This window comes from Nipponia nippon, unplaced genomic scaffold, assembly GCF_047370975.1.
Source record: "Nipponia nippon isolate SJK-2023a ecotype South Korea unplaced genomic scaffold, ASM4737097v1 scaffold_2, whole genome shotgun sequence".
Lineage (NCBI taxonomy): Eukaryota > Metazoa > Chordata > Aves > Pelecaniformes > Threskiornithidae > Nipponia > Nipponia nippon.
In genome coordinates this window covers 99,946,268-99,958,855 of record NW_028262336.1, presented here as the reverse complement: position 1 = coordinate 99,958,855, position 12,588 = coordinate 99,946,268, and the positions used below count along the sequence as shown (strand labels likewise).

Below are 12,588 nucleotides of genomic sequence, written 5' to 3'. Positions count from 1 at the left end.
CACTATTCCCATAGCAATACCATGATTTATTTCTTCATTTTAGAGCCTTTCCCTGTAGAGGCTAAACCTTGCACTCATTCTTACTCCCCTTTAACAAGTACTTGTAGAAAAGCCTCTTTTTTTTTTCAGGCTACCATTTCTTCATAGATAAACATGGCTTAAATTTTTCTGATAAACTGGATGTTGGAAGGATCACATGGCCACATCTCCCACAGCTTAACATTTAAGTGCATAACTAAAATGCTTCAGTGAGACTACCAATTACTGCAGTTATGTTACTACCGCACAGAACTGTTCAACACCAAACTGAGCTGTAAGATTCCAGAAGCCATTTTTAGCCTTGGGCACTAGGCCAAAAATAACCTTTCAGTTCTCTAGGAAGCCAAATGTACGAAGATATGAAAACTGACAGAGGGAGTACAGCACTTCTTGCCAAAATACTGATTTTTTGTAAAGTTAATACTCTTTCATATTACCTGATTCTTAACTGATTGCAAATCTACAGTGATATTCTTTGAGACTAACTATTTCCAAATCATACTACCATGCTTCTGTGCCAGATGCGACTATAAAGTGAGCTCTTAGTTTCTGCATTGTGCTAATACATTTAAAATCACTCCCAGGACTTAAAACCATAATGAAAGCTTCAAGGTTTACGTCTTTACTACTGTCCCAAGATCTTCTAGAACAAAGCTTCAGTTCAAATGCCTCAACATCCATTCTTCCAGATATTTTTACATCTCAGTCAATAGAGTGCAAGATAAAAGCCAGAGAACCAAAGCTGGATTCATTTCACAGTTTTGTCCTTGATCTGTTCTGATATCTGGATTAAGCCACTTAAAATTTCTGTTCCTCAGTTTTTCCAATCTGTAAAACTAGGGATAACCTACATCATTATAGAACAATGAAATAACTCACTGAGAAGAGCTAGGTTTGCAAGGTATTTTTTAACAGAAACATAGAACAAGGTCTGTACCAAGACCAACTAAAACTAGAAATCAGCTGTTAAAGTCATTATATTAACACTCAATATAATTACATAAAAGCCTTTTAAATTAATCAAAATACAAGAAATTCAAAAGACTACTTTTTCCGCCCTTAGAAGTTCCTGGTAGGTTGACTGAATGTCAAAGTTACACACAGCACACTTTAACATAACAGCAATAGCTGCAAAACCATGACACACAAGAATATACCAAGAGAGTGGCTGTCTTAACTCTAAATTCCCTTACAAAAATTTTAGCAAATTGAAGTTATTGGATATTTTATATTAGCTCATATTTTCATTCACATCATAAGATCCATACCACTTGCATCAAAGATTTTCTTTGAAGAGCTTGCCATAGATCACCTTCACTTTTCATGTTGAATTTGACTAAGCACATGGGAAAAAAAGAGGGTAGTTTCAAAGATGGGAAAGAAACATGCCAATTTTTTAAAGAAAAACAAGCAATTCCAGACTCGGCAGCCTCTTTCACTCCCCTGTAAAAGACCTCAGAGAAATAACGGATGAAACTACGCATTGTCAAACTAACATGATAGTTTTACATCAAATTTGAAAGTTCAGATGACGAATGGAAACATCCATTATAATACAGCTATAATTCGGTAAAGCACTCCATTATTTGACTAAGAAACTACATCATCTGCTCATGAGAGATTAAAAAAAAAAAAAATCAAGAACTACACACAATGACAAAGTATGTTGATGTTGTATACAAACTAGGTACCGCTACAGACAGGTCTTAAAATAAGACAAAGTACAGAAACACAAAATAGTATGGAAATACTATTTTTATACATAAAAAAGTATGGGAACATAAAACAAATTTTTGGTCATACATCTTTCTTCAAAAACACTACTGAGCAGGGGAAAACACCACCTCTGGTAAAACTTGCAAGTGGCAGGACATGTGTGAGTGAGAAAAAAAACCAAGTCACTAACACAAAGCAATCTGAACTGGCTGGTAAACGCAACATAGGCAAAGAGTAGGCATTTAGCCAGACTGAAATTCAAATCTTTGAACAGGGACCACAAGCAAAACTTACCAAGCAGGGAAACGACACTGTACATAGTAGAAGGCAAAAAGACAGTTTTCTTGAACTGAGATGAACTAAAAAAAACCCTAAAAATAAACCCTAGCAACATAACATACAAGCAGCATGGGAAACCTGGGTTTAAGTTTCTCCCCTTAACCAATCACAGCTGCTCTTTAATAACCAGGACATATTCCTCCCCCCCCCGCCGACTGCTGAGAAGGCTCCTTTCATCTTTGACCAGAAATCCCATCCCAGAAATCTTCATTGCTGTCTGTATTTTTTAATTATATAACATATGAATGACACTACGTTCTTCCTCCTTACCCACTGAATAAACAGACAGCTTTGTTGTTACCACACTTGCCATGCCTTAAAAAGACTGAAATGAATAAATTCAGCTAGGCCTCACTATTCTCAAAATACAATAACAATGGCAACGGTATGACCTGTCAAGTATTCAATAGCTTTACCCCCTATTTCTCCTGTCACTAAATTTATAAACAGTTAAAAGTTCAAACAGTAAAAAAAAAAAAAAAGTCATTTAAATAATAACTTCACTTACCATGATAGCAATTTCATTATCTTTACATTCTGACACAAGGTCCCTACTATATACGAACTGTTGTATTTTGGGTATCTTGCCTTACTTCCTGTAAGCCTCATCCAAGGGTGCATTCTGCTCCACTTCTTTCCTTGAATTCATCTCTGACTCAATTTTCTTTTCCTACCCCATTTCTTGCTCATTTTCCAAAACTTCTCCATCAGTTTCAGTGATCACCAATTTATCTTGCACACACATTTTATGAACCTGTTTCTTTCTGTTCACTAAACAACAGATCCAATTCGTCATTCACGCTTTTCTCTTCACATTTAAATGTGGAGGGTTTTTTTATTTCTCATCTGATTTTTTTTTAATTTTAATTTTTGCCTGTCTTATCTAGTGCTACAAAGGAGAGATGCCACTGCAAATAACGCAACCAAAGATGCAGACTTCAGATGTTAAAAAAATCTGACATGTCTGTATACACACAATAAAAGTGAAACTGTCATTTGTACTTACTTTGCTACTTTTGAAACATACTGCTTTATATTATAATCTACTGTATAAAGAAATGAAGGCACATGCCATGTTTAAATATACTTCCAAGATTTTTTTTGCTGAATTTAGTTTCTTTAATTCAAAAAATTATTTACCTTAAATCCCCCACCCACTTATTAATGCCAGCTGTCCCAGCAGTGTCTGCTTCTACCAGACAGAAGTATTTATAGGGCTGCATTAGTAAAACACAGCTAACTAGTCTATATTGTTAAATCCAAAAACTAGAAATTAAATCTGTTACCAATCTTGCATTTTACAGGACTGAAGTTCTGGAAGGAAATAAAAGTTCTGTTTTTAAAGCAGGTGTTTCAAGTCTACCTTGATATTGGCAACATACACTTCAAAAAGGAAGGATTATCAAGAAAAGTAAAGAAACAATTGTAAGGAGACACAAAACATTTATAATCTTTACTACATTTGCAATTTATACATGCAAGTAGTTGGTGTATTTCAATAAATTAATCTATTGAAAAACAGAAAAGGTAACAGACAACAAGCATCTTCCGACATATTTTCCTATTTGTTCAGTACAAATAATTCCCTTCATTCAGAGTATTTCCAAACTAAGAAAAACACCTCTACAAGTTCGCATCCTCCAGACTAAATATTACAATTACTGCAACTCACACCAAGGAATAAAATCACACAGCTACAGAAAACCAACATAAAAACCTTATCTATTCAGCAGCACAGGTCACTGTTCACATGGTGCTCAGCTGTTTTGCTCTTGTTCTGCTTCACATAAAGATCAATTCAAGAACTCTATCCTGGTGATTCAAAACCTCCAGCTACTTCCAGTAACTTCTCTAACCATACCTAGAAGAGCCACCTCACATTGGCATCATGGAATTATCAGCTAGCTTTTAACTAAAGAAGTCAGAATTCCCACAAGCTCAGCTGAACATGAAACATTTCATGCAGCTTCAAAAGTGAGTGCAAACCTCAGGCTCCAAATTAAATGCAAAACTAACCCTCACTTGGCTCTGCCAAGATCGTCGTCTCACTCACAAGTTTTGACTTTTTTTTGTTCTTTAAAAAATATTTCTCCTACAGACTCGGATAGAAGGATGAAAGACTGTTATTGTTATTTCTATTTTTAAGTAGTTAGGAGGTTTACAGATATTATGGTGTTCTGCACCATACAAGGAAAAGAAAGGGATAAAAAGGCAAGCTGGCCAGCAAGACACCCTTAGAGGAAAGAGGCTGGGGAGAAGAGTTAGAATTTTAGAACTGAACTCCTCCCACAAGGACGCATCTACCCACAAATTTAGTGGAAAGTAATTACTCCTCCAGAAGCTTAACTCCTCAGTTCCTTTTCAAAGAACTACTCTGATGTGTGCATTATACCTTGCAAAATATGGTCAGCAGAGAGCAGTCAGAAGTCAGGAGACATAGCACCCATTTCCACTTTTGACAGTGATCTGCACGCTGAATACAGTGATAACGTTTCTGGCTCCTTCAGTTTTACACATGGGAGAAGAATAAACGGGTATGCTATTTTCATTATTCTCGTCTCAGTAGAACACAGTAAGGATACCTCTATGGTTTCAGAAGTGCCATTTAAATTATTTAAATCATATTGATTTTAATTGTGAATTAGGGATCTAACCAGCTTGGGAATGTTCACAAATCTAGTAGATGCTTACCAACAGAGCCAGCAAGAAGACGGCAGGCAGAATGAACAGTCTGTGGCCTGGGGAGGTTACTCATCCTTCCTAGAACAGTCATTCTGATACGCAAAACATCAGTCCCTCCGTCTTGGTTGCTCTTGCAACTCTGTAAGCAGCAAAACTGTCACTGGCTTTTCCTTCTGCAGGCAAATGGATGCTAAACTTCCCAAACTTAAGTTCAACAGTTAATCTTTTAAAGTATGAATTTTAAACTATTATTAGTAGCATAAAGCCTGTAAATGTCACGTATATTAGAGTCAAATAATTTTCTCCATGTTTATCTAATTCTCTGTTCACAAAATTCTAATCATCATTATTAATATAACTGCTCAACAAATCCATTCTTCCTCAGTTTTACAGATATCAGAAAAGTATCGGAAGACATTACACTCAACAAAGAATATACAGCTCACCTCCCTGCTTATAATCCTCTCCCTTCTTTCACTTCCACTACTTCATATATTTCCACTCAGTACTTCATAAATTTTTGCTCATTTGGTATGACAGCTCTGCCTTTAAATAGTATCTTCTTTCTATCCATTTTCTTGTTCAAACCTGTATTACATTGGCATTTGTCCCCTTCCTCTTCCAAGTCACAGTTCTACTAGACAAATATTCATTCTATTTTGTCATAGCCAATTCTACCCTGGTCTCTTCCCCTCACAAAAGTATTTAAGTGTTTTCAAAATTCTATGTATGGTAACTGTATTAAGATTCACACTGTCTCTCCTGTTTTACAGATGTCTAAACCAAGACATCTTTTGTGCAGAGGACACAAAAAACACAGACCAGGGGAAGGAAGAAAAGGAGGCTCACAAACCAGGTAGGGATATTTGGCTTCTGCCTCCCACAAAGCCTGTGATCACATGTGAGAGGATCTTCAAAAACCAAGTTGCTCAGCTAGAAGCATTTGAAAAGGAACCTGTAGCACCTTTACTGCTATAATAGCACTTTTGGAGCTCTGAGTCAGTCTTTTCCAAGGCAAATGGGCCAAGGACACAGAAAGTGACAACATTTCTACAAAAGCAATCAGTTTTCATCCATTTACATGCACAAGCATGGCCAAACATGGGTTTGGCAATTCTAGGTAGAGATGTTTAAAAAACAGCCACCCTGAATGGGAAGTTAACTTTAAGGGTAAAGGTTCAAATGAACAGCTGAGCTTACTCCTGCTGAAATTGAGAGGTCTCACCTTCCCTCCTATCATGTGATTTCTAGGCTGTCCTCTCTCCCACCTCTTAGCCCTTGCACTAGTTTTGAAGCTTCTCTACAAAGCAAGCTAGCTAGCCAAAGAAGAAACCAGAAAAAAACAGCCGGGGGAAGTAGATGGACACATACACAGAGTCAATGGTAGAAAGCCATTAATCTGCTCAAGCCCCATTCTGAAACAGTAACCAGGCACTTGAGTACTCCTAATTTGTTTCACACAAAAAAAAAAGGCACTCTGAGCTAATTCGCTTTGTTTCGTGCTGAAAAGAGCCTAACAGCACCTGCAAAGTCACTGACTGCATTTCAGCTATGGGGGCATAAATCTCCAGACAAAAGAGGTAACTTTCAAAAGCACAACTGACTAGAGTCTATATAGCAAAAGAATTAATAGACTCTTTTCAACAGGAGTCAATAGCCTTGATGTTTATATGATCCACAAGCAAGGACATACTCAGACTTGGGGAAGAAAAAGAAAAAAAAAAAGGACCAAAGGACTTTAAAGGGTATTCTCCAGTTTTAAGTTCCTAAGCACGTCTACGCTTCTAAAAAATTCATTTAGTTTGATAAAGCTCTTTCACAAAGCATTGCTTATCAGGAAAAAAAAGAAACTAGAATATGCTAACACAAAGATGTCCAGACAGACCACGTTATGAAGCTACAGTCTGAAATTGCATTTATACTGTTGGATACATAGTAATGAATACCAAAGAGATTTATCTTCATTTTTTAGCCTTGAACACATTATACAGTAATCTCAAAAAAGAGTTACATCCCATAAGTTTTGGCTGCAGGGTAATATTCAATTCATTTGTGAGAATAAACAAACATACTTCCTCCTCTCTCCCTGTCCTAATACACTTAGGATATTAGTTGTGTAAGCGACAGAATAAGTAAGGTTAGAAATCATCAAATAAACACAGGAAGGTTGTAAGAAGGGACTATTGAATATAAAGAAACAGAGTTTTATTCAGCTTTAAAATTAAAGATGTTATTTTTATTGATATGAGTTTGGATAAAATGAGCCAAATGAAAGGTTCTCAAGAAGCCTCATCCAAAAAAACCACAATGGAATCAAAATATGAATTCAAGATGATGAATTACAACCTATTCAAAGCAGTAATTATCAGAGAGAATTCTTAAAAGGAGAGGGGCATATCAAATGTCTTTATTTCTGTAGTGACCAAATAATAACCAAATTCTAAAGAAGAGTCTGTTTGGCGGTCATTTTTGGTTCATTAAAGTGTGCAATAGCAGAAACAAACTAGTCTGTGTCACCCTTCCCAGTACAACCTGCATTTATAATAAGTGGAACCAACAGCACAGCTACTGCTATAATTAGGAGAATTCTCAGAAGTGAAGGAAGAATTACATTAGTAGAGGAGCTGGAGAAAATCAGTAAGAATAAATTATAGCAACCTAATACACACAGTTGTTTATTTTTAAACAAACTGGTAAATAAGAATTATTTTTTATTATTATTAGCAAAGAGAACTGGAAGGAATATATTTCACCCGAACCAGTATCAACCCTCAAAACAAGAAATAAATTTTTCAGAAAGACCAGCAGGAAGAACTTCAAACTGTTGGGTACAAACAAATGCATTCCTGGACTTAACTGTGATGGAAGACAACTTGTAACTTCATTAGTTTTTTTTCCTCTACATGACCCCACAGGAAGCACTTAGATGTCAAAACTCAAGCTAAAGTGCCCCAAAAACTAAAATTAAAACTCTACAAATTTTCAGATCATTATTCACGTGATACTGTGATTTTTGGACCACCTTGAAAACAAATCCATAGTTATACAGTCCAAACAACTACTTCAAAGATGCTGCCAGGCTAAGGTGTCTTCAATACAGCATTGTCTGGAGAGCACAGTCCATTTATAAACCTTTTAAAAAACAGAAGGTAGGAGTTCTTTTGTCTAGTGAGCATTCTAAAGTATGAAAAATAAATACATATTCCTTCCAGAACTTCATATTGTCCAAACTAGCGAACAGTTCCATTTGTATTTCTTTTCAAACAATCCAACATCTGATGAAAAAAAATATTTGCTTCTCTCCCATGTCATCACAAGCAGGAGCAAGTAATCCTTCCTCATGTGCCCAACCCACACAATAAGAATGGATGAAACAGGTATTCACCAGAAAAGGTTCAAAGGATCTCTCTTCAGAAATAAAGCCAAAGCCTACAGAAAGAGGTTGAAGTGATACAGGCAGCCATGGTTACACATTTAAGTAACAGCTTTGGGGCTTTTTCTTCCTCTTTTATAAACTAACATGCTTCCAGCATTCCCAGTGGTTTTGAGGAATATAATTGCATACTATTACTTAAGAACTATGTGATTACTGTGCCACTGTCTTCTGCGTAACCCAGCCTGTAATAAAAGTGATAAGAATAGCATTTATTATTTTTGAAATGTTTTTTGCAATGCATCCACACTGATGTGGTTTAAAATATCTGACTAAACTCAAGATACTTTACATAGAGGTTTTATTTTCTTCTAACAGTACTGCACACCATGCAAACTCCCTTCTGTGTGCAAAGATACTGCCTGGAAGTTCATCTAACCGGGTCACTCAGCTCTTGAGCAAAACTTTCAAAGACTGAGGAAGAAATGTCTTATTGTGTCTCCATAAGCAAGATGTATTCAATGCAAAGAAAAGTCACAAAAGAAAAAGCATACCAAGAAGCTGCACAAATAGAAAGTGACAAGTATAGTTAAGCCGCTACAGTTACTATGGAAGGTATCTGCAATAAGAACTAGAAAAGTCAAGCAATTCAGTCCCAGCTATTCAAGGCAACCAAGCTGCGTCCCTTTTGTAAGTGTACAAATTGCTATGTAAAATCCGATTTCTAACTTCAGGAAAAGGATAAATGAATGAACAGAGAATTTAAAGTTTAACACTTCTGTCTTCCTCAGACCTACCTAAAGCACTCAGAACTTTTCTAGAAAACAAGCTTGATAATATTTTATTTGAGAGTATCTGTAGACCATCATTTTGTCAATCCAAAAATACTGCCAGTATCTAATGCTAAAACACTGTCAAGATGCAGACATGGTTTCAGTTTTCCGGAAATCCCCTGCTCCTCAGATCTCTAAACTCAATTCCCCAGACTAGCCTTCTCTAAATCAACGACTGTCCTTATTTTTCAGTGAGATTGTCCCTCTTAAGCAAAAAATCTTTAACAGCGAAAGGCTACCCCTACCCCAAACACCAAAGTTTCAGGGCTTCAGAGACATGTCAGCACATCAAATCCAAAAGTAAAAGTCACTCGTTGCAAGGACATATTCCAAGTAGTACAAGAAAGTACTGGTTTTATACTATGCACATTTATGGAGAGGAAGCGAGAGAGAAAATTCCAATCAAGAGTTTGCCCAGAGAGCTTCAGAAATCTGGGCTTAAGCCAAGCGTCTCTTCTGTTTATATATTCTACTTATGTAATGTAACAAGTGAAAAGGAACACAGATTTTTTTGGAAATATAACAACACACAACTTAACTCACAAGGCAAACAATTCCCATTAAACAGTTACAACATGCTGTTACTGGAAAAAAAAAAAAAAAAGTAACTATAGATTAACACATGGTTCTCCTAAAAGGGGACAATGAAAAAAGGGCTGCTGTTGTTACAAGATTGAGACATGGGCTGCTCTACACTGCTGTTTATACCAAACAAAAAGAGAACGAAAATCCCATTCTACATTTAATTTCATATTGAATGTCTTCTATGTAAACTCCAACAAAAATGCATTAATGCTTGAAGGCAAAGACTACCTTTTTCCAGAGCTCTCCTCCAAATAGAAAACCTACTAGAATAAGTAAGCATGTAACAAGCATATACTACCTATACATACAACACACAGCTCACGCTTGTACACAATATAGTTACACAATATACAAATACTAACATGTAATCATTGCCAATGAAAGAATTTTTTCCCAGTACATAATTTTGTTTTCCAACAGTCTGTATCAGTTTCAGGTCAAACGAAACAAGCTAACTTTCTGGATTTCCAAAGTACTTATCTCATGGCATGTCTTCATTAGACTACAACTTTAAAAAAGAAAATAGATAAAACATCTTGCTTGGGGAGACAAGCTGACAGTCATTCTTGTAACTGCCCACCGTTCCACTATCATGCCTTACCTCTTTCACTATCACATCTGTTACTGAGTCAGTTAACGGTTAGCATAGCAATTCCTGCTACCAGTTCATGGTAGTTTCATTCATCAAGTATCCTTCGTATTTCTCTTTTATTGGTATGATAATATAGGTGGTTATACAGACTGCTGTGAAATCCATCCAGCCACAGCAAACAAGTGACAGAGCTAAATAACAATTACATATGACATCTACTACATATGACATACTACACGTCTGAGACATTACTCTGCTCCCTATAGCTGGGAGAGATACAAGTATGCAGTAAGCACATGTCTCCACATACAGGAAGGCATAAATACCCTCATGTGCAGGACTAGTTGAGAATTTAGGTTCATGTTATCACATGTTTGCACGCAGGTATAGCACCTGCTGTTCTGTGGGACAAGAACAAGTGACTACTTGTCTGCTTCTTTGCTGTTAAAACACAACTATCTTCAGCAGGCAAATGGGGACACAAAAGGGCATGCGGAGGCAGCATACTAAAGATCTAAGGAATACATTAATATATTCTTCTAGTGCGGGTTTGCACTGTTCTACCTAGTGACACCGTGTAAAGAATGGATTAGGTTCCAACCCCCGGCACAAACAGGGACAGGAAAACAGAGATGACCCTTTGTGGGGGTCTGCCGCTTTAGGTGAGAAACAAGTGTGCCTTTTTTCACGTTGGAAGGAGGGCACGAGGGCAAGATAAACACAGACTGGATACACCTCCCCTCACCACTCCTGCCTGCAGGGTTGTCAGGCCTGTCCCCTCTGCAGATTTATGTAATGATAGTGTCCCCCGCTGCAGAATATGCACAGCGCCTGTGATTTCTTCCCACATTTGCTTTGGAAGGCTGCATTGCATACAGACCTGGAACTACGGCTACATGACTGTAAGGATACAAGGGGGGATGTCAACCCCAGTGTCAGACAAGTGGCATCTGTGAAAGGCAGCATGCTCCCTGGGGTAGCTGCAGAGCAAAAGCGTTCCTATGGACATGTTTCCACCCGTGGCATGCAAACAGGTGAGATGCTCAGAGGCACATGAGTGTCCTAACGTGGTTACATACAGACATGCATCCCCTCCGTGCCAGGTGGGTCCACCTACAAGCAGCGGGACTGAAGAAGCAGGTATCCAACCTGGCGCGCCTATGCGTTCCTCACGCAACCGATTCAAAGGAGGGCTGGCTGCCACCTCAAACCTCAGCGGTCAGGGAAGGGTGGCACAGAAATGCACATTCCCCAGAGGGAGAAGACGACAGGTGCGAGCAAGAATTTTGCACACACACACACTCCCCCAGCGTGCCACGGGAGAGCCAGCTCTGCCTCACAAAATGCGGAGGGGCGGGAAGGGGGGATGGAAGGGGGTGTGCAGCTATCCAGCCATATGGGAGCGCACACCTACCTCATACAGCAAGGCGGGGGGGGGGGGGGGGGGGGATGAAAAAATAAAAGAAAGGACAGGGTCCAAGCAGAGCTGGGAGAGCGCTCGGTTTTCGCCCAGGGGAGCGCGAACGCCTCATGTCAGAGAGGCTGAGTGAAAGGGTAGGGAGTGGGTGCTCTCCTCACAGGGAGGTTGGGGGGGCATTAGGATGCCTGAGGGGGCGGGGAGGGGGGGAAAGGTGGGTCCCCCGGCGATTAAATCGCCGGGGGACCCACCTTTCCCCCCCTCCCCGCCCCCTCAGGCAGATACCGGCGCCGGCCGCCTCCTCCCCTCCGCGCCCCCGGTTCCTCGCCTGTCCTCACCTGCCCGCACCGTATCGGAAAGGTCGTGGCTGAGGGCGGCGGCGCTGCGCGGGAACTCCTTCAGCTTCCTGCCGCTCAGGTTGAGCCCCCCGGAGTGCGCCGCCTCCTCCAAAGCCCGCTCCAGACCGCGGTTCAGCGGCGCCTGCAAACCCAGCGACCCGCTGCCGCCGCCGCCGCCGCCCACCCCGGCCGTTGCCGCCGCCAAGGCAGCGGCGGGGAAGGGCTGCGACTCGCCTCCCAGCGTCGCCATCTTTCCCCTCGCCCGCCTCGCCGCTGGGGGTACCCGAGAGGGCCGCTGGACCTGCCTCCCTCCCTCTCTCCCGTCCTCCTCCTCCTCCCGCTCGCTGTGGTGGCGGCGCCGCCGCCGTGAGGGGGAGGGGGGAGCGGCGGCGCAGGCAGGAGGCGGAGGCGAAGGGCCCGGGCGAGGCGCACCCACTGCGCATGCTCCGCCCCCCCCCCCGCCCCGCCGACACAGCTCCCGCGGGCCGTGCGCGGGGCGGGGCACTGCGGCGCCACCTAGCGGCCGCGTGCCCCCGGCCGCGCGCTGCTGCTGCTGCTGCCGTTGCTGCAAGCGTAACTGCAAATGCAGCCGCATGCAAGTGCAAAAAGGAGGGGTCAGCTCTCCCTTGTTTTCTGTCACAGCATCCCCACCGCCTTCCCTTTTAAAGACTAGC

The 12,588-nt window shown here is 40.5% G+C and overlaps 1 protein-coding gene across 4 annotated transcripts in view; it reads right to left on the bottom strand.

Moving 5' to 3' along the window:
- Positions 1-12,340, bottom strand: part of LRCH1 (leucine rich repeats and calponin homology domain containing 1) — a 135,399-nt gene extending 123,059 nt beyond the window's left edge. For all 4 annotated transcript variants that reach the window (XR_015704702.1, XR_015704703.1, XM_087757321.1 and 1 more), the window contains exon 1: positions 11,915-12,340. Coding sequence is in view for 2 of the 4 variants with exons in the window: in XM_087757321.1 (XP_087613447.1) it covers positions 11,915-12,164 (250 nt within the window). In the remaining 2 variants the exon portion in view is untranslated. The remainder of the gene's footprint in view (positions 1-11,914) is intronic.
- Between the last annotated feature and the right edge of the window lie 248 nt (positions 12,341-12,588).